Here is a 22,598-nt window from a genome sequence, read left to right on the forward strand (position 1 = left end):
TTCCTGCTCTATTCCCTGTTCCATTCCTGCTTCATTCCCGCTCCATTCCCTGCTCCATTCCACAATTCCTGCTCCATTCCTGCTCTATTCCCTGCTCTATTACCTGCTCTATTCCCGCTCCATTCCTGCTCCATTCTCTGTTTCATTCCTCCATTCCTGCTCCATTCCCTGCTCCATTCCTGCTCCATTCCTCAATTCCTGCTTCATTCCCGCTCCATTCCTGCTCCATTCCTGCTCTATTCCCTGCTCTATTCCCGCTCCATTCCTGCTCCATTCCCTGTTCCACTCCCGCTCCATTCCCTGCTCCATTCTTCAATTACTGCTCTATTCCTGCTCCATTCCCTGCTCCATTCCCTGTTCCATTCCTCCATTCCTGCTCCATTCCTGCTCTATTCCCTGCTCTATTCCCGCTCCATTCCCTGTTCCATTCCCTGCTCCGTTCCTGCTCCATTCCCACTCCCAGCTCCCTCTCCCCCGCATCCCATTGATCCCATCCCATCCCATCCCATCCCATCCCATCCCATCCCATCCCATCCCATCCCATCCCATCCCATCCCATCCCATCCCATCCCATCCCCCCGTGATTCCCGGCTCTCCCCGAGCCCCCCCCCCACCCGGGAGCAGCACAATGGGAGCAGTGGGACACTCACGGCTCGGGAATGCCGGCTCGGACAGAGGCGCTTTGTGCCCGCCCCGCCCGAGTCTATCGAGCAATATTCGCACATGCGGTGCCCTCGCACGGTGGCACAGAGCGGCCTTTGTGTCACCAGAGCTCGGGGACAAACGGAGCGCGGCGTCCCGGCAGGGGGAGGGGCAGGAGCGGGGATGTGCCAGGCCAGGGATGATCCAAGGGGACGGAGAGCGGATCCAGGAGGGGACGGAGCCCAAAATAAACTCGGCTGTGCTGCCCTTGGGTGGATCAGGCCGTGCCCAGCACGGCTTAGGGCAGGGTGGCAGCGCCAGGTGGGGATGGCAGTGCCAGGTGGGCATGGATGTGCCCATTCCCAGATTTTTGTGCCAGGTGGGGATGGATGTGCCCATTCCCAGGGGGATGGCAGTGCCAGGTGGGCATGGATGTGCCCATTCCCAGATTTTTGTGCCAGGTGGGGATGGATGTGCCCATTCCCAGATTTTTGTGCCAGGTGGGCATGGATGTGCCCATTTCCTCCATACCGGTGCCAGGTTGGATTGAATGTTCCCATTTCGGGCGGGATGTGGGATTTGAGGTTTTCCCGGCTCTGTCAGTCCGCCTGTCCTCGTACGGACAGACAGGCAGACAGACAGGCAGACAGGCAGACAGGCAAACAGACAGGCAGACAGTCAGACAGTCAGGCAGGCAGACAGGCAGACAGGCAGACAGGCAAACAGACAGGCAGACAGTCAGACAGTCAGACAGGCAGACAGGCAGACAGGCAGACAGTCAGACAGGCAGTCAGGCAAACAGGCAGACAGGCAGACAGTCAGGCAGACAGACAGGCAGACAGTCAGACAGACAGGCAGACAGTCAGACAGTCAGGCAGACAGGCAGACAGTCAGGCAGACAGGCAGACAGACAGGCAGACAGACATCAGACAGACAGACAGTCAGACAGACATCAGACAGACAGGCAGACAGACATCAGACAGACATCAGACAGACAGACAGACAGGCAGACAGTCAGACAGTCAGACAAACAGTCAGACAGGCAGACAGGCAGACAGACATCAGACAGACAGGCAGACAGTCAGGCAGACAGGCAGACAGGCAGACAGACATCAGACAGACATCAGACAGACAGGCAGACAGTCAGGCAGACAGGCAGACAGTCAGACAGTCAGACAGACAGGCAGACAGGCAGACAGACATCAGACAGTCAGACAGACAGACAGGCAGACAGTCAGACAGGCAGACAGACAGTCAGACAGACAGACAGGCAGACAGACAGTCAGGCAGACAGTCAGACAGAAAGACAGACAGACAGGCAGTCAGACAGACAGACAGGCAGACAGGCAGACAGACAGACAGTCAGACAGACAGACAGTCAGACAGTCAGACAGGCAGACAGGCAGACAGGCAGACAGGCAGACAGACAGGCAGACAGACAGACAGTCAGACAGACAGACAGACAGACAGGCAGACAGACAGACAGACAGACAGACAGGCAGACAGGCAGACAAGAATCCTTTCCCAGCTGTCCGCCGGCTCTGGGAGCAGGAGGTGGGTGGAAAAGAAGGCGAAGGGAAAATCAGAGCCTGGCCAGGAAACTCTTCCCGAAATTCCCAAATTAATTCCCGCTCCTCGCGTTCCACAACCCCAACTCCAATAAAAAGCCGCGTCAGGACACGAGCTGTGCCCCGAGCTGTGCCCCGAGCTGTGCCCCGGCCCCTGCGGGGGTGGTGGCAGGGGACAGGCTGCGGGGACAGTGACAGCGGGACAAGCAGGACAAGCCAGACCCAACCCCGGATGGGAAAAAACCCCTCGGCCCCTCGGTTGTGGTTTAAACCGGGCTCCGATAAAAGCTTTAAAACCTCGCCTACGGCTGGAAGTTGTGGTTTAAACTGGATGGGAGAGAAGCGGGAATTGGGGAAAAAAAATGGGAGAGGGAAGCGGGAAATGAGGGATTGGGGCATGTTGGGGATGTTTGTAAAAGGATTTTGTGCTGATAAAAAAATTCGGGGGGCTTGGAGGGTGGGCAAGAAAAATCTTTTCCACTCGGCGGCTGCGAGTGCCGGTGGAAGGATCGGATCTGTAGGAAAGGAACCGAGTGAAGCGGCGGAAAATAAAAAAACTCCTTAAAAGACTTTAAGACCTTTTGGCACCGCGCGATCCGAGCCTTCCCCCGGCTGAAGGAACTGCGGATCCTGATCAAACCCAGCCAAGTTCTCAAATCACTCCAAAAAAAAAAAAAAAAAAAAACAAACCCAAAAAAACCCCTCCAAAACCTCAAAGCCCGAGCAGAAGAAGCCGGAGGTGTCTGGAATGGCTCAGCCTGCTCGGATCTGCGGGCAACATCTGCCGAGCCTGGCATCGCCCTCGGCGCTGGCACAGCCCGGCACCGCTCCCAGGCGGGAGCTGCCAAGCGGTGCCAGGTGGGACCGAGGCAATTTTGGCACCCTCAGGTCCCCTCCAGCCTCCCACGGCCCCTCTCTCATCCCAAGCTGTTCCCGCGGCCGCCCCGGCACCCTCTGGATCAATCCGTGGATTTTGGGGGTTTTGTTCCCCAGCTGGTGACGGAACCCAGCCCCTCCTGGAGAAGCGAGAGGCGAGAATTTGTTCCCCGGAGCCGAGCGGAGCCTGGCACAGCCTCCCGGGGCTGCAGCGACACCTCCGGGGCCTCGGCTGGCACCCGGCGCCCACCCGGTGCCCTGGCACGGCCCCAAATCCCGCTGCTCCAGAACCTTTTTTTTTTTTTTTTTTTTTTTTTTTCCCTTCTCCTCTTGCTCACTTTGCTCAGCGCGGAGGCGCAGGATCGGCCGCGGGATCGGGAGATGTGCCCGGTTCTGCCTTAAAATATCCCCAAAATCCACCCGCGGGAGGTGGGATGGGAAGGGAGAAGCTGCCAGGAGCAGCTGGATGCAGGGAAAGGATTTCAGTTTTGGAGAGAGGAGAAAGGAGAGGACTCGGCAAGGGCAGCGCTGGGGTTTGGGGGCACAAATTCTCTGCTCGAGGAGCTTTGGGGGTCATCGGAAGGATCCCAGGGGGGTTTGGGGTGGAGGGGTTCACAAAAATCCCACCCCCAGCCTGGCCTCGGACATTTCCAGGGATGAGGCAGCCGCAGATTTTTCTCCCTTTTTTTTTTTTTTTTTTTTTTTTTTTAATGCAGGAAGATCCCAAAATTCCACATCCTCAAACCCGCCGGCTGTGCCACTGCCAGGCTGTCCCTGTCCCCTCATTCCAGGGGACAATCAGGATAAATCCAGGGGAGTCACTGCCACCCCTGGGAGCTGCTCCCATCCCGCTCCAGGGATCCTGCTGGAGATCCAAACCTCACCTGGCTTTAAAAAATCCCGTTTATTTCCTCTGCATTTAACCATTTAAAAATGGATTTTAAAAATAACTCAGCGCTTTTCCAGACCTTTTTGGCAGCTCCCAGATCCATCCCCCGGGGATCCCCCAGCAGGTCCCAGCTCACCTGGGGACCGCTCCTCTCCCTCCAAAGGCAGCCTCGGGATTTCAAACAAATCCGGAGCCGCTGCCGGTGCCAAAACCAGCGGATAAATGACATTTCCCGACCTCTCCGTTCATATCCCTGCTCTCTTTACCCGTTTGGAAACTGCAGGAGGGAGCGATTTAAAGGCATCCGAGAGCAATTCTTAAATTAACGATTTACAAATGGCTTAATTGAGGTCCTGGTCCGGCTCTTTGCAGCGGTGAGGTTCTGAATCATCGCTATTTGTTGGGTTTTATTGTGAATTTCAGGCCCTGTGCTCCGATAAAAGCTTTAAAACCTCGCCTAGGGCTGGGAGCTGTGGTTTAAACTGGGCACGGTGGATGGAGTGAGGAACTGGGGGGAAAAAACGGGAGAGGGAAGCAGGAAATGAGGGATTGGGGGATTTTGGGGAGTTTTTGCGGGTTTGTATAAGGATTTTGAGCTGATAAAAACAAAATTTTGGGGGCTTGGAGGGTGGGGAAGCTCAGCCCTGTGGTTTGGGGTGAGGGATCCCTGCTGAGAGCGGGGATTTGGGGCTTTGTGGGTGGAACAGGAGCTCGGACAGGGCTTGGAGTGCCCTGGGATGGTGGGAGGGGTCCCGTCCTTGGCACGGGATGAGCTTTGGGGTCCCTCCCAACCCAAACCCTTCTGGGATTGCAGAACTTTACAGAGCCGGGGATCTCTGCTGTGCTTTCACAGATGGAGAAATGGAAGAAATTCCTCCCTGGGAGGGTGGGGAGGGGCTGGGATGGAATTCCCAGAGAAGCTGGGGCTGATCCATCCCTGGAAGTGTCCAAGGCTGGGCTGGGCAGGGTTTGGAATGGTGGGAGGGGGTCCCTGCCTGATGGGATTTGAGATTTTGGGATTTCCATCCCAAACCTTTCCCCGATCCCACAAGGAGCCCAACCCCGCAGGTTCTGGGCACAGAGCTGACTCCTTGGTCCCTCGGCTTTCCCAAAATCCATCTCCAGACAGCGCAGGAGGGATTGAGGGCACCGGGATGGGATGGGATGGGATGGGATGGGATGGGATGGGATGGAAGGGACCGGGAATGGCTGAAAGGAACCTGAAAAAGGCACCGGGCAGGGATGGAAGGGACTGGGAGGGGATCAAGGCACTGGGAATGTCTCGAAGATTCTGGGAAGGGCTGGAATGCACCAAGAATGGTTGGAGGGAACCAGGAGGGGATGGAAGGATCCGGGAATGGCTGGAATACCCCGGGAATGGCTGGAAGGTTCTAGGAATGGCTGGAAGGCACCAGGAGGGGATAGAGGGAACCAGGAATATCTGGAATACTCCGGGAATGTCTGAAGGAACCAGGAATGTCTGGAAGATTCTGAGAATGTCTGGAATGCTCTGGGAATGTCTGGAAGATTCTGGGAATGGCTGGAAGGAACCAGGAATGTCTGGAAGGAACCAGGAATGGCTGGAACGCTCCGGGAATGTCTGGAATGCTCTGGGAATGTCTGGAATGCTCTGGGAATGTCTGGAAGATTCTGGGAATGGCTGGAAGGAACCAGGAATGTCTGGAAGGAACCAGGAATGTCTGGAATGCTCTGGGAATGTCTGGAAGATTCTGGGAATGGCTGGAAGGAACCAGGAATGTCTGGAAGGAACCAGGAATGTCTGGAACGCTCCGGGAATGTCTTGAATGCTCTGGGAATGTCTGGAATGCTCTGGGAATGTCTGGAAGATTCTGGGAATGGCTGGAAGGAACCAGGAATGTCTGGAAGGAACCAGGAATGTCTGGAATGCTCTGGGAATGTCTGGAAGCTACCAGGAATGTCTGGAAGCTCTCTCAGGCAGCCAAGGCCTCTCCCCCCCCCCATCCGCTGGAGCTCTGATTGCGGCCCATCAGACGGTAATTATCGGTGCGGTAATTATAGGTGCGGTAATTATAGGCACAGCTCTGACGAGGCCGCAGGCGTCAGGCGGCTCCGGCAGGAGCTGCCCGGGGGGAGCTGGGGCCGCATCCTCCCCCCCCTCCCTGCCCGGATCTATTTTGGGGATCTCTCCCCGCCCCGGCCCCCGGACACCTGCTCATCCCACAGCATGGAAAAGCGGCTCCATCATCCCGGGGTTCCGGGGGGAATTTCCGCCCGGGAATTATTCTTTTCCCCCCGGGAATTATTTTTTTTTCCACCCGGGAATTATTTTTTTTTCCACCTGGGAATTATTTTTTTCCACCCGTGAATTTTTCTTTTTTTCCACCCTGGAATTATTCTTTTCCTCCCGAGAATTATTTTTTTTTTCTACCCGGGAATTATTTTTTTCCACTCGGGATTTTTTTTTTTTTTCCGGGGAATTTCGCTGCTCCCCGCGTGGATCACCCGTGGGTCCGCCCCGAAATTCCCGTCGGGAAGGGTTTGGGAGCGTCTGCTCTGCCCCATGGATTTGGGTGAAGCACACAGGGGTGGGCGGGGGAAGCAGCGATGGTGGCCAGGTGGCAACCAGGGCCAGGAGCCAGCGGGGGAATGGAGGGGCCAGACAGGGCCGGGGAGGAGGAGGAGGAGGAGGATGAGGATGAGGATGATGAGAATGAGGAGGAGAAGCTGGATAAGGAGAAGGAGGATGAGGAAGATGAGGAGGAGGAGGATGAAGAGAAGGAGGATGAGCAGAATAAGGAGGGTGAGAATGAGGATGAGGAGGATGAGGAGGATGAGGAGGATGAAGATGAGGATGATGAGGATGAGGAGGAGGATGAGGAAGATGACGAGGATGAGAATGAGGATGAGGATGACGAGCAGTATGAGGAAAATAAGGATGATGATGAGGAGGGCGAGGAAGATGAGGAGGATGAACAGAATAAGGAGGGTGAGAATGAGGATGAAGATGATGAAGATGATGAAGATGATGAGGAGGATGAGGGGGATGAAGATGATGAGGATGAGGAGGATGAGGATGAGCAGTATAAGGAGGATGAGAATGAGGATGAAGATGATGAAGATGATGAGGAGGATGAGGGACATTCCCTGGGGACATTCCCCTGACCTGCTGGGATGGGGACAAACTTCCCGGGTCCCACAGGGTTGGGGACAGCCCTTGCCTTGTCCCGATGGGATGGGGACACTCCCCTGTCCTGCGGGTTTGGGGAATGTCCCAGGGGACACTGGGACACACTGTCCCCTGCTCTGGCAGTGCCACCACCCTTCCCCTGGGCGGCCACCACCATTCCCACCATTCCCACACAGAATTCCCGGCTCACCCCATCCCGGGCATTTTCTCCCCAGCTCCTCCAACACCTCCAGCAGGACTTTGGCGACAAAACCCGAGGACTTTTGGGGACAAAAGCCACCTCCACCCCCTCCCTGGCTGCCTGCAGGGTTTTTTCCCGGCCGGAACGCGGGGATGAAAGCGGCTCCGGTTTCCTCCAGGTGTTCACGAACCTTGGGAAGGGTCAGGACGAGCTTTGGGGCAGGGACACAAAGCTCATTAATGTCCCCATTAGCGCCGGCCTCGCTGTCGCTGTCACCTCCGCCAGGGCTCGGCGGCGCTTTCATCCCCCCAGACAGAGGCGGAACAGACGGGAGGCAGGAAAAATGTTCCAAAGGGTCGGGAAAAGGGTTTTGTTTTCCATCCTTCCCGCCCCTCATCCCGCGGAACTGTCCCTTAGGGTGTCACCCTGGCGCTCGTGACTCCGGAGGTGCCACCAAGGGTTTGTGGTTCCCGGTTTGGAGCTGGGGGTGTTGGGGGGGGAAGGGTCAGGAGGGGCTTTGCTGGTTGGAAAAGATTTCCCAAATCTCGCAAGTCCTACAAATCCTGTGCCCAGCCCTCTGCTGAGCTTCCTGTGCGGGGTTTGACAGCTCTGTTCAACCGCTGAATTCCTAAAAACCATCACCACTGAATCCCAAAAAATCACCATTGAATCCCAAAGGAGCATCACCATTAAATCCCAAAAACCATCACCACTGAATTCCTGAAAACCATCACCACTGAATCCCAAAAAATCACCACTGAATCCCAAAGGAGCATCACCATTAAATCCCAAAAACCATCACCACTGAATTCCTGAAAACCATCACCACTGAATCCCAAAAAATCACCATTGAATCCCAAAGAATCACGATTAAATCCCAAAATTCACCATTAAATCCCAAAACCCATCGCCACTGAATTCCTAAAGAATCACCACTGAATCCCAAAGGAGCATCACCATTGAATCCCAAAACCATCACCATGGAATCCTAAAGAATCACCACTGAATCCCAAAAAACCATTGCCACTGAATCCCAAAAAACCATTGCCACTGAATCCCAAAAAAACATTGCCACTGAATCCCAAAAAAACATTGCCACTGAATCCCAAGAAACATCACCATTGAATCCCCCCCAAAAATCACCACTGAATCCCAAAAGCCAACACCACTGAATCCCCCCCAAAAATCCCCATTGAATCTCTAAAAAAATCAGCATTGAATCCTAAAAAACATCACCATTGAATCTCAAGAAACCATCACCACTGAATCCTAAAGAATCATCACTGAATCCCAAAAAATCATCGCCACTGAATTCCAAGATAACATCACCACTGAATCCAAAAGAATCACCACTGAATCTTAAAAACCATCACCACTGAATCCCAAAGAATCACCACTGAATCCCAAAAACCATCGCCATTGAATCCCCCCCAAAAATCACCACTGAATCCCAAAATCTCATTGAATCCCAAAATACTGTCACCACTGAATCCCAAAGAATCACCACTGAATCCCAAAAACCATCACCACTGAATCCCAAAGAATCACCATTGAATCCCAAAAAAATCACCATTGAATCCAAAAAAATCACCATTGAATCCCAAGAAATCAACACGACTGAATCCCCAAAAAAAAATCACCACTGAATCCCCCCCAGAAATCACCCCTGAATCCCAAGGGAACATCACCATTGAATCCCAAAATACTGTCACCATTGAATCCCAAAGGAGCATCACCATTAAATCCCCAAAAACCATCGCCACTGAATCCCAAAGAATCACCATTGAATCCCAAGAAATCATCACGACTGAATCCCCAAAAAAATCACCACTGAATCCCAAAATACTGTCACCACTGTATCCCAAAGAATTGTCACTGAATCCCAAAGGATCACCATTGAATCCCAAGAAACCATCACCAATTAATTCCTAAAACCATCATCCCTGAATCCCCAAAAAAACATTGCCACTGAATTCCAAGATAACATCACCATTGAATCCCAAAACCCAACACCATTGAATCCCAAAAAATCACCATTGAATCCCCCAAAAAATCACCACCGAATCCCAAAATACTGTCACCATTGAATCCCAAAGGGGCATCACCATTAAATCCCCAAAAACCATCGCCACTGAATCCCAAAGAATCACCATTGAATCCCAAAAACCATCACCACTGAATCCCAAAGAATCACCATTGAATCCCAAAAACCATCACCACTGAATCCCAAAGAATCATCACCATTGAATCCCAAAATCCCATTGAATCCCAAAAAAGTCACCATTGAATCCTAAAATACTGTCACCATTGAATCTCAAAGAATCGCCACTGAATCCCAAAACCCATCACCACTGAATCCCAAAAACCATCACCACTGAATCCCAAAAAATCACCACTGAATCCCTAAAACAATCACAAATGAATCAAAAAAAAAGGAGGAGCAGCAGGGATCCATTTAAGGACACCAGGAATCCTTTTAGGAACACCCAAAATCTCTCCAGGAACACCAGGAAACCTTTTAGGGACACCAGGAATCCTTTTAGGAACTCAAAGGATCTTTCAGGACCACAAAATCCCACAAATCCACCCTGTCCTCTGCCAAAAGTTCGGGAAGTGACGCCTCAACCATGGATGCTGACCAAAAATCGGGCAGGAGCCTCCTAAAAATCCCAAAAAATGGACAGGAACCTTCTAAAACATCCCGAAAATCAGGAATATTCCTCCTAAAACATCCCAAGAATTGGATAAGAACCTGTAAAACCTCTCCAAAATCGGGCAAGAACCTCTCAAACATCCCAAAATCCAGCCAGAAACCTCTAAAATATCCCCAAAATTGTGTAAGAACCTCCAAAATATTCCCAAAATCGTGCTGGTCCCTCTAAAACATCCCGAAAATTGGGCATGTTCCTCCTAAAACATCCCAAAATCCAGCCAGGAACCTCTAAAATAGAAAAAAAAATCCTAATCCTCCTAAAACCTCACAAAAATTGGGTAAGAACCTCCCAAACATCCCCAAAATCGGGCAAGAATCTCTAAAATATCCCAAAAATTGGGCAGGAACCTCTAAAATATCCCCAAAATCAGGCATGTCCCTCCTAAAATATCCTAAAAATTGAGTAAGAACCTTCAAAACATCCAAAAATCGGGCAGGACCCTCTAAAACATCCCAAAATTGGGTGGGAACCTCCTAAAACATCCCCAAAAGTGGGCAAGAACCTCTAAAATATCCCCAAAATTGGGTAAGAATCTCTAAATTATCCCAAAAATCAGGAATATTCCTCCTAAAACATCCCAAAAATCGGGCTCCGGGTGCTCCCCTCACCCACCACGGGCCCGGCTCCCGGGAGAGGGGCGGGGAAATCCATGAAATTCATGGAAAAATTCTGGAAAAATCAGGGAAAAGGGGAGGACGCTGCGGGCCCCCGGTACTGACCTGGAGACTTTAAACAAAGGGAACACAGTCCTGGCTTCTTCCCGCCCGCAATTCCATGGAGCCCTGGGTAGGGACAGGAAAGGAGGAGATTCATGAATGCCCGCGGGAAATTCCAGCCGGGAATTTTTTATTATTATTGGGAATTTTTAAAAAAAAATTCGGGTCTTTTTTTTTTTTTTTTTTTTTTTTTTTTTTTTTTTTTTTTTTCCCTTTATTTGTTTTTTTTTTGTTGTTGTTGTTTGTCTGATTTTTTGTGTTTTTTGTTTTGTTTTGTTTTTAGGTTTTGTTGTTTTTTATTTTTTTTTTTCCTGGGAATTCGGAGGAGGGAAAAAGAAAAAAAAAAAAAAAAAAAAAAAAAAAAAGAATCAGAGCAAGCAAAAAGCAGCGAAAAAAACCCGAAATTAAAGAGCGGCGGGGAAAGGGTTGGGAACGGGACACGGAGAGGGAAAAGAGGGAAAATTCCGCGGGATCACATGGATGACACGTGGGAATTTGTTCCTGCTTGTAGGGTGGGGGATATCCCAAACCAGGGGGATGAATATCCCAAAATAGGGACGGGGAATATCCCAAAATAGGGACGGGGAATATCCCAGAACAAGGAAGGGAATATCCCAAAAGATGGAGGGGGATATCATAAAACAGGGAGGGGAATATCCCAAAATAAGAGGAGGAACACCCCAAAATTGGAAGAGGAATATCCCAAATGAGGGAGGGGAATATCCTAAAATAGGGCGAGGAACATCCTAAACCAGGGGGAAGAATATCCCAAAATAAGGAAGAGGAATATCCCGAAATAGGGAGAGGAATATCCCAAAATAAGGAGGAAAATATCCCTAAAGAGGGAGAGGAACATCCCAGAACAAGGGGAGGAATATCCCAAAATAGGGAGGGGAATATCCTAAAATAAGGAGAAGAATATCCCAAAACAGGGAGAGAAATATCCTAAAATAGGGAAGGAAATATCCCTAAAGAGGGAGAGGAACATCCTAAAATAAGGAGAGAAATATCCTAAAATAAGGAGTGGAATATCCCAAAATAGGGAGAGAAATATCCCTAAAGAGGGAGTGGAATATCCCAAATGAGAGAGGAGAATATCCTAAAATAGGGAGAGGAATATCCCAAATGAGGGAGGGGAATACCCTAAAATAAGGAGGGGAACATCCCAAAATAGGGAGAGGAAATATCCCAAAATAGGGAGAGGAAATATCCCTATAGAGGGAGAGGAATATCCCAAAATAGGGAGGGGAATATCCCAAACCAGGGACAGGAACATCCCAAAATAGGAAGAGGAATATCCCAAATGAGGGAGAGGAATATCCCAAATGAGGGAGAGGAATATCCCAAACCAGGGACAGGAATATCCCAAAATAAGGATAGGAATATCCCAAATGAGAGAGGAGAATATCCCTAAAGAGGGAGAGGAATATCCCAAAATAAAGAGAGGAATATCCCAAACCAGGCTGCAAACCGACCCCAAAAAATCCCACCCCACACCTGTGGGGTTTTGGGGCTCAGCTCCAGGAGGGATTTTTTGGGAAGAGTTCACGGCGTGGAAGGATAAAAATCGTGGAATTTTGTGGTTTTTTTTTTTTTTTTCCTGGAGAATGCACAGAAAGGATTTTTTTTTTTACCCCAAAGTGAAGCTGCTGGCCCCAAATCCCAAAATCCCAGTCCCAGATTTGGGGTCTGGCCCCAGGATCCTTTAATGGATATGGGGGAATTCGTGGGGGGAAAATAGGATCGTCAGGGACCACGGATCCATCCCACCCATCCTGCCGGCCCCAAATCCCAAAAAATCCCCTTCCCACCCCCAGTTTTAGGGTCTGACCCCATTCCCTGGCACTGCCCCGCCAACAACCACCATCCCATAATGGATATGGGGGAATGTGGGGGGAAAAGGGGATTCACAACCCCATGGATCCACACCTGGAAAATCCCATTCCCTGCTGATCCCAATTCCCAGATCCTACAAAAAAAATCCCAGAGCTGCTCTGAGCCTTCGTTTTTTGGGGATTTTGGGGTTGTGGAATGACCAGGATGGGGCTTGAGGAGACACAAACCCCACAAAATTCCCTTTTTTTTTTTTTTTTTGCAGGGAGAAAGGTGGGAAAGGGCTCCATGACCTTTCCTGGACCCCAAAATCCCAATGGGAGACTCAGAATTCCTTGGAATAGTTAAAAAAAAAACCCAACCCAGTCAAGCCATTTTATCCCCATTTCCCCTGGAATTTTGGGGTGGTTTCCCCCCTAAAAAAATTGGGATTTTAGTGGTTCCTGGCCATGGATCCGACTAAATAATCTCTGAGGTGTTAAAAAAAAAAGAGCAAGGAAACAAAACCCAATAAAAAGCGTGGAATGTGAGCAGAAAATCGGCCGGAAATTCGCTTTATTCCTTTGTTTGTTTAATTGCGGAGGGGTTGAATTATTTATGGCGCGATTTGTAACGCGCCGCGGGGGGGAAAACCTGCGGGAATCTCCTTCGGCTCCCGGCGACACCTGAGAGGCCAAAATTCGGGAATTTTCGCGGGAAAAGGGGAAGGAGGAGGAGGAGGAGGAGGAGGAGGCCAAGGGCGGCTCCTTGGGGGCGGCGCGAGCCCGTGCTGGGATTGGGGAGGGAAGGGGGGGAAGGGAGAAGGGGGTTCCCAGCTTGGGTTCACAGCTGGAATGGTGAGGTCACAGCTGGAATGGTGGGGTCACAGCTGGAATGGCGGGTTCACAGCTGGAATCGTGGATTTCTAGCTGGAATCGTGGATTCACAGCTTGGATTCACAGCTGGAATGGTGGGGTCACAGCTGGAATGGTGGATTTGTAACTGGAATCGTGGATTCACAGCTGGAACTGTGGGTTCCCAACTTGGATTCACAGCTGGAATGGTGGGGTCACAGCTGGAATGGTGGATTCACAGCTGGAATGGTGGGGTCACAGCTGGAATGGTGGATTCACAGCTTGGAACCGTGGATTCCCAGCTTAGATTCACAGTTGGAATCACGAATTCCCACTTGGAATCATGAATTTGCAGCTGGAATCATGAATTCCTATCTGGAATCATGAATTCCCAGCTTGGATTCACAGTTGGAATCATGAATTCCCAGCTGGAATAATGAATTCCCAGCTGGAACCATGGATTCCCAGCTGGAATCATGGAGTCACAATTGGAACCATGAATTCCCACATGGAATAATGGATTCCCAGGTGGAGCCATGGATTCCCAGCTTGGATTCCCAGCTGGAAAAATGAATTCCCAGCTGGAATTATGGATTCATAGCTGGAATCATAAATTCCCAGCTTGGATTCCCAGTTGGAATCATGAATTCCCAGCTGGAATCATGGAGTCACAATTGGAACCATGAATTCCCAGCTGGAATCATCAATTCTCATCTGGAATCATGGATTCACAGCTGGAATCATGAATTCACAGCTTGAATTCCCAGCTGGAATCATGGATTCTCATCTGGAATCAAGAATTCCCAGCTGGAATCAAGAATTGCTGGGTGAGATCATGGATTCCCATCTGGAACTATGAGTTCCCAGCTGGAATAATGAATTCCCAGTTTGGATTCACAGCTGGAATCATTGATTCCCAGCCAGAATCATGAATTCCCAGCTGGAACCATGAATTCCAAGCTGGAATCAAGAATTGCTGGGTGAGATCATGGATTCCCATCTGGAACTACGAGTTTCAGGTGGAATAATGAATTCCCAGTTTGGATTCCTAGCTGGAATAATTGATTCACAGCTGGAATAATGAATTCCCAGCTGGAACCATGAATTCCCAGCTGGAATAATGAATTCCCAGCTGGAACCATGAATTCCCAGTTTGGATTCACAGCTGGAATTATGAATTCCCAACTGGAATGATGGAGTCACAATTGCAACCATGAATTCCCAGCTGGAACCATTGATTCTCAGCTGGAATCATAAATTCCCATATGGAATCGATTCACAGCTGTAATCATGGATTCACAGCTGGAATCGTGGATTCACAGCTTGAATTCCCAGTTGGAATCATGAATTCCCAATTGGAATCATGGATTCTCATCTGGAATCAAGAATTGCTGGGTGAGATCATGGATTCCCATCTGGAACTATGAGTTCCCAGCTGGAATAATGAATTCCCAGTTTGGATTCACAGCTGGAATCATTGATTCCCAGCCAGAATCATGAATTCCCAGCTGGAATCATGGATTCACAACTGGAATCATGGATTCACAGCTGGAATCGTGGACTCACAGCTTGAATTCCCAGTTGGAATCATGAATTCCCAGTTGGAATCATGAATTCCCAATTGGAATCATGGATTCTCATCTGGAATCATGAATTCCTGGGTGAGATCATGGATTCCCATCTGGAACTATGAGTTCCCAGCTGGAATAATGAATTCCCAGTTTGGATTCACAGCTGGAACCATGAATTCACACCTGGAATAATGGATTCTCATCTGGAATCATGAATTCCCAGCTGGAACCGATTCACAGCTGGAATCACAGATTTACAGCTGGAATTCCCAGTTGGAATCATGAGTTCCCAGGTGGAATCATTGATTCCCAGCTGGAACCATGGACTCACAGCTGGAATCATGGACTCACAGCTGGAACCATGGACTCACAGCTGGAACCATGGACTCACAGCTGGAATCATGAATTCCCAGCTGGAATCATGGATTCTCATGTGGAATCATGAATTCCCAGCTGGAATTCCCAGGTTTTGATCTCGGCCTCACCTGTGTGCTCTCCAGCCCTGGGAACACCGGAGCTTCCCATCCAAAATTTATCCTGAGATAAAATCCGGGAAAATCTCCCAGAGATTTTCACTCTCCTGGAGTTCTTTTGGTCGGGATGGGGCCGCCAAAAATTCCCTCGAGGTCCGGGAATGTGACCCCATGGAAAATCCATCCCAGCCCGAATTCCTGCGGGGATTTCATGGGGTCTGGAATCAGAGGGAGCAGCTGAGGGGCCTGGCCCTGAGCCCACGGGACCGCGACACGGGGGGGACAAAAGGGAGGGGGAGATGGAACTGGGAGAGGAGGAGGAGGAGGGGGAGGAAGGCAGGGGAGGAGGAGGAGGAAGGGGAGGAAGGCAGGGGAGGAGGAGAAGGAGGAGGAGGAAGGAGAGGAAGGCAGGGGAGGAGGAGGAGGAAGGAGAGGAAGGCAGGGGAGGAGAAGGAGGAGGAGGAAGGAGAGGAAGGCAGGGGAGGAGGAGGAAGGGGAGGAAGGCAGGGGAGGAGGAGGAGGAGGAGGAGGAGGAAGGGGAGGAAGGCAGGGGAGGAGGAGGAGGAAGGGGAGGAAGGCAGGGGAGGCTCCATCGCGGCGTCCTTGAGTGTCCTTGGGAGGCTCACGCGGCTCGGGAAGTGAAAAATCCCCGAGAGCTCCTGGCTTTGATCGAGGGGAGGGAGGGAGAGAGAGAAAAAGAGAGAGAGAGAGAGAGAGGGAAGGAGAGAGAGAAAAAAAAAAAGAGAGGGAGGGAGGGAGGGAGAAAAGGAAGGAGGGATGGGTGGGGGAGAGGGAAGGAGAGAGTGGGAGAGAGGGAGAGAGAGGAAAAAAGAGAGGGAAGGAGGGAGAGAGAGAGGGAGAGAAGGAGAGAGGGAGAGAGGGGAAGGAGAGAGGGAGAGGAAGAAGAGAGGGGGAGAGAGAAAGGAAAGAGGGAGGGAAGGAGGGAAAGGGAGAAGGAGGGAGGAAGAAAAGGAGAGAGGGAGGGAGGGAGGGAGGGAGGGAGGGAGCAGGAACAGGGAAAGGAGGGGACAGCGCCACACCCTGACAGGACCTGGAGACCTTTGGAGGGAAATTCAGCTCCCACAATTCCCAGTTTGGAACTGGGATTCAGCTCCCAAAATTCCCAGTTTGGAGCTGAGATTCATCCCCCACAGTTCCCAGTATGGAATTGAGATTCATCTCCCACATTTCCCCGTATGGAACTGGAATTCATCTCCCACATCTCCCAGTTTGGAACTGGGATTCTTCTCCCACATTTCCCAGTTTTTCCCAGTTCCTGGATTCCCAGACTCCACCTCTCCTGCTCAATCCGAACATTTCAGCAGCGGGAGAACAACACAAACAACCCCGAAATGTTTTTATCCCTTTCCTTTCCCTTCCCTTCCTTCTCCTCCCACCCTCTCCATCATCTGCTGGAGATGAATCTCCAAAACAAAACAAAACAAAACAAAAAAATTATTTAAAAAAACAAAAAAAAATGTTAAAAAAACCCCAAACCCCATCATTTGCACGGATTGTGGAAGAGGAAAAGCGAGTGGGGAGGGATAAAATAAAACCCGCTGACGGCAAAGTTTCATTGTCGGGATGAGCCTGGAGAGCCCTCGAGCCCCGCAGCACCTGCAGCTCCGGGGGGGAGGAGGAGGAGGAGGAGGGAGGAGGATCCTTTTAGGATTTGGGATGGATTGGGGTGGGGTTGGGGTGGGTTTGGGGTGGATTGGGAAGAATTGGGGTGGATTGGGGTGCATTGGAGTGAGTTTGGGGGGGATTTGGGGTGGATTGGGGTGGGTTTGGGGTGGATTTGGGGTGGATTGGGGTGGGGTTGGGGTGGATTTGGGGTGGATTGGGAAGAATTGGGGTGGATTGGGGTGCATTGGAGTGAGTTTGGGGGGGATTTGGGGTGGATTGGGGTGGGTTTGGGTGAATTTGGGGTGGGGTTGGGTGGATTTGAGTAAATTTGGGGTGGATTTGTGGTGGATTTGGGGTGGGTTTGGGGGGATTGGGGTGGATTTGGGGTGGATTGGAGTGAGTTTGGGGGGATTTGGGATGGATTGGGGTGGGTTTGGGGTGGACTTGGGGTGGGGTTGGGTGGGTTGGTGCGGATATGGGGTGGATATGGGGTGGGTTTGGGGTGGGGTTGCGTGGATTTAGGGTGGGTTTGGGATGAATTTGGGATGGATTGGAGTGAGTTTGGGGGGGATTTGGGGTGGATTGGGGTGGGTTTGGGTGAATTTGGGGGGATTGGGGTGGATTTGGGATGGATTTGGGGTGGATTGGAGTGAGTTTGGGAGGATTTGGGTGGATTTGGGGCGGGTTGGGGTGGATTTGGGGTGGGTTTGGGGTGGATTTGGGATGGATTGGGGTGGATTTGGGGTGAATTGGGGTGGATATGGGGTAGATTGGGAAGAATTGGGGTGGATTGGGGTGCATTGGAGTGAGTTTGGGGGGGATTTGGGGTGGATTGGGGATAGATTGGGGTGGGTTTGGGGTGGATATGGGTGGATTTGGGATCGATTGGGGTGGATTTGGGGTAGATTGGGGAGGATTTGGATGGATTTGGGATGGATTTGGGGTGTATTGGAGTGAGTTTGGGGTGGATTTGGGGTGGTCCCAAAGCCGGGGGGGGGGCTGGAGGTGCTGTCTCCGGGGGGCAGAGCCCCCATTTGTGGGTTTGGGAAACGAGAATCCCACGGAGTTTGGGTGAACGGGCTCAGGTCTTCACCCTGTGGAATTCGGGCCTGGAGTTCTGTGGGATCAGGGAATTTCATGGAATCATGGGATGATTTGGGATCATGGAACAATTTGGGATCACAGAATTATTTGGGATCACAGAATTTCATGGGATCACAGAATGATTTGGGATCATGGAATGATTTGGGATCATGGAATGATTTGAGATCTTGGAATTTCGTGGGATCACGGGATTTCATGGGAATCACAGGATGATTTGGGATCATGGAACAATCTGGGATCACAGAATTATTTGGGATCACAGAATTTCACGGGATCATGGAATTTCATGGGATCAGGGAATTTCATTGGATCCCAGGATGATTCAGGATCATGGAACAATTTGGGATCACGGAATGATTTGGGATCATGGAATGATTTGGGATCACAGAATTTCACGGGATCAGGGAATGATCTGGGATGCAGGGACCCGTGTGGGATCCCAGCCCTGTGGGATCCTCTCATCCCAATCCAGAGCAGGACCCTCAGGGCTCCATTTCCCACCTCAGGGCGAGTTTAAAAATGATGCCAATAACTAACAAATAAAAATTAATAAATAACAACCAATCAAGGGAATAAAGAATAAAGAGAACAAGGAGAATTCCCAAACTCAGCCGCTGGGAAGGAGCCAAAGGAGGGAAAAGCCATCCCTGGGGGTGGCTCAGGTGACAGCAGGTGACACAAACGGGGGCTCTGTGTCACCCCTGACCCTCCTGTGCCTCCCCACTGCCCTTCCCCAGCACATCTGACCCCCCCCCCCCCAGGGGTCCTGCACCTCCAAACCAGCGGCTGGATTCTAAATTCCAGCTGGTGGGAAAACAGGGATGGTGCTGCAGCGTGGGGACACGACCCCATGGCCAGGGTGGGACATTGTCCCAGAACTGGGGACATTATCCCAATATTGGGGACATTATCCCAGAATTGGGGACGTTATCCCAGCACTGGGGATGACCCCAGCACCGGGAACAGAGCATCTCCTGATCCCTCTTTTCTCTGGGATCAACATTCCCACTCCAGCCATTCCTGGTGTTCCAAACCTTTCCCTGTCCCTTGGTCCCTGATGTCCCCTCTTGTTCCTTCTTGTCATGAACCTCAGAAGGTCCTTTTTTTTTTTTCCAGGATCAGCATTCCCAGCTCCTGGAACTCCAAACCCATTCCTGTCCCTTGTGCAGATCCAGAAGGTCCCTCCTGATCCCTCATTTTTTTCCAGGATCAGCTTTCCCACTCCCTCAGCCATTCCTGGAGTTCCAAACCCTTCCCTGTCCCTTGGGATCAGAGCCTGATGTCCCTTCCTGTCCCTTCTTGTCACGGACCTCAGAAGGTCCCTTTTTTTCCAGGATGAACATTCCCAGCTCCTGGAGCTCCAAACCCTTCCCTGTCCCTTGTGCAGATCCACAAGGTCCCTCCTGATCCCTCATTTTTTTTTCTAGGATCAACATTCCCAGATCCCTCAGCTGCTCCAAACCTTTTCCTGTCCCTTGGTCCCGGATGTCCCCTCCTGTCCCCTCCTGTCCGGGACCTCAGAATGTCCCCCCCGATCCCTCTTTTCTCCAGGATCAACATTCCCAGATCCCTCAGCTGCTCCAAACCTTTTCCTGTCCCTTGGTCCCGGATGTCCCCTCCTGTCCCCTCCTGTCCGGGACCTCAGAATGTCCCCCCCGATCCCTCTTTTCTCCAGGATCAACATTCCCAGGTCCCTCAGCCGCTCCAAACCTTTCCCATGCCCGTTCCCTTCCCAGGGTCACTCTCACACCCTGTCCCCCCGCGCTCAGGGACACTCGGGGCTGGCCCTGTCCCCTCCCCGGGGCCGCTGTCGCTGCCATGGGGCGCAGCGGGGATCGATGGCGACAATCGATGGCTCTAATTAAAGCCTGCCCTGATGGCTCTGTCCCTCCCGTCCCCCCTCCCCGCGGCGGTGGCCCCTGGGGACAGTGGGTGACACCCCCGAGCCACGGGAAGGGTGGGAATGGGGGATTTTTGGGGAAAAGGGAAAAGGAAAGCGAGGCCGGCCCTGGGTGAGGGGGAGGGAAGGGCGGAGGGAGGGGACGATGTGAGGGGACAGAGGTGTCACCCTCACCAGGGCGTCCTGCCTGCTTCATGCCCCCAGCCCAGCAGGGAGGCGCCTTTATTCCCGTTTTTTTCTAAAGGGAAAATCGCATTTTTGGGGGTAAATCCATGTTTTTCCTGGTTTCGCCTGGCAACGACATCCACACCCCACCAGTGCCACCTCCCAGCCAGGGCTGTCCCCACCTTCTCCCGTCCCACCAGCACCCCCAGAACCTGACCAGGACATTCCACAAAAACCAAAAATTCCCCCCCAAAAGAGGGGCGAGCATCCCACCCTGCCGGGAGGGGACAAAGCCCGCGGCTCCTCCCGCACGAAAACACCGAGCCTGTGACCGCCCTGCCACTCTCGGGGGCTCCTCAGCCGCCCCCCACCCCCCGAGGGGGTCCCAGTCCCTCCCAGCAGCTCCCAGTGGGGAGGGGGCTCCTGCCAGGGGCACGGAGCCGTTCCCAGGGGCGGCTTGCTGGGAGATAATTAACGCCTTGGAAATGAATTCCTCATTAAAACCAGCAACAGCCGCCGCCGGGGCTGGAACAACCCAGGGGCTCCAGTGCCCTGAACCCCTGAGCTGGGTTTGGGGGGGACACGGGGGGGTCATGGAGAGCCCCCCGCCCCTTTTCCCAGCGCCCTGAAAGCCTTGGAGCATCCAGGGAAGGCACCTGCGCCCCCAGAAACGCGGATTTTGGGAATCTCAGAGCCCGGCTTTGGGGTCTTTGCGGCTGAACCCCCTTTGCGATGGGGGGGGGGACCCCTGCCCCGCGCACGGCTGCGACCCCCGTGTCACCCCTGGAGACTCCGGGAAGGGGCCCTGGCTCCGGTTCCGGCCGCATTCCCGGCTCCAGGCTCAGCCCAGCCCAACTTCCCCGGGATGGGGTGGGCAGGGTGCGTGGGCACCCGCGTGGGCACCCGCGTGGGCACCGCCGCTCGCCCAGCCCGCTGCCACCGCCAGCGAGGCGAGAACAAAGACAAGGGAGAGGCCGCGGGGCGAGCGCCGAGCTGCCCGTGGCTAGCACAGACAAAGGGACCCCCGCCCGTGTCGCTGTCACCTCGGCGGGGCTGGGTGGCCTCGCACCCACGGGGGGGGGGGGCTCAGATCCCCCCGAGCAGCTCAGGGCTGGCGACCTCCGGAGTTATTTTAAGTTTCCCTCCGCCCCAGCCTAGCCAGGGATGCGCCAGATTTGTAATTTTTTTTTTTTTTTTTTTTTTTTTTTTATTTTTTTTTTTTTTTTTTTTAGTGCTGGCGAGAATGCTGGAAAATGTCGCCCCGGGGGCCACCCGGTGGCTCGTGCTGGCCTTTGTGTCTCTGGCAGAGGCTGGGGAGGAGGAAAAGGGAACGCAGCAGGTAGGGGAGAGCCCACGGCTGGGAAAAAAAAAAAAAAAACGAGCCCGATCGCCCCCAGCGCGGCTCGGTGGCCAAAACACCCCCGTAAATTTCGCGGTCAGGGGGGGCTGGAGCATCCATGGGAACCCAAACCCCTCAGCGCTCCCCATTTCCAGGAATCTCCAATGGGGCAACAACAACAACAACAACCCCCCCCAATTAAAATAAAATAAAATAAAATTAAAAAATCACCGACCCCCCACCCCGAAGGGGGCTGGTTGGGGGGGGGTCACCGCGTCCCTCTGTTTGTCACACGCCCCTCCGGAGCGCCACAGCCCCGCGCACGCCCTGCCTGGGCGGCCACCAAAACTCCGGCACCAGCGGCCACAGCGTTTTCCATCGCCCCCCAAGCACCCCGAGCATCAGCGGCGAGACGGAGAAAAGAAAAGGCTGGGGAGGAGAAGGGGGGGAAAGGAGGGAGAGAAGGAGGAAAAAGAGGCAAAAAAACCACACGAATAAAAAAAAAATACCTGCTACTTAAGAATGGATGCACATAGTGAGAGTGACATGCCTTGAGAGGGTGTATTCCCCATTTCTGCTCGCCGAGGCTGCTTCGCTTTTTTATTGTCCTGCCGCTTTTCCTCTTTTTTTTTTTTATTTTTTGGGGGGGTTTTTTTTGGTTTTTTTTTTCCCCCCCTCTCCTCTCCTTTCCTGCCTGGAGAAGGGGCTTCAGGCCCGGCCGAGCTCGGGAGGAGCGGCGGCGGCGGGGAGTGGGCGCGGGGAGCGCGCCCGGGAGCGCGCCCGGCTGCGCGTGGGAGAACGCGCGGCTCCGCGAGAGATAAAAAAAAAAAAAAAAAAAAAAAAAAAAAAAGGGAACGAACGTGAAAAACACATTAGCTCATGATGGACCCGCGCAGGGAAGGGGGAGACGGCCCCGCTCAATCTCTTAAAGGACTCCGACGGGGATTTTTTTTTTTTTGTTGTTTATTTTCCTTTTTCGGCCGCGGGGGCACGCGCGCG

General features: G+C 52.3%; 1 protein-coding gene across 1 annotated transcript in view; it reads right to left on the reverse strand.

The window, feature by feature from the left end:
• The window catches only part of SRCIN1 (SRC kinase signaling inhibitor 1), a 103,775-nt gene extending 81,419 nt beyond the window's left edge, over positions 1 to 22,356 (reverse strand). Inside the window, exon 1 of the mRNA XM_088179435.1 lies at positions 22,150 to 22,356. Within this exon, the coding sequence (XP_088035561.1) occupies positions 22,150 to 22,171 (22 nt within the window). The 5' untranslated portion in view covers positions 22,172 to 22,356. The remainder of the gene's footprint in view (positions 1 to 22,149) is intronic.
• Between the last annotated feature and the right edge of the window lie 242 nt (positions 22,357 to 22,598).

The sequence above is a fragment of the Sturnus vulgaris genome, chromosome 27 (genome assembly GCF_052056855.1).
Source record: "Sturnus vulgaris isolate bStuVul1 chromosome 27, bStuVul1.hap1, whole genome shotgun sequence".
In the NCBI taxonomy this organism is placed as follows: Eukaryota; Metazoa; Chordata; class Aves; order Passeriformes; family Sturnidae; genus Sturnus; species Sturnus vulgaris.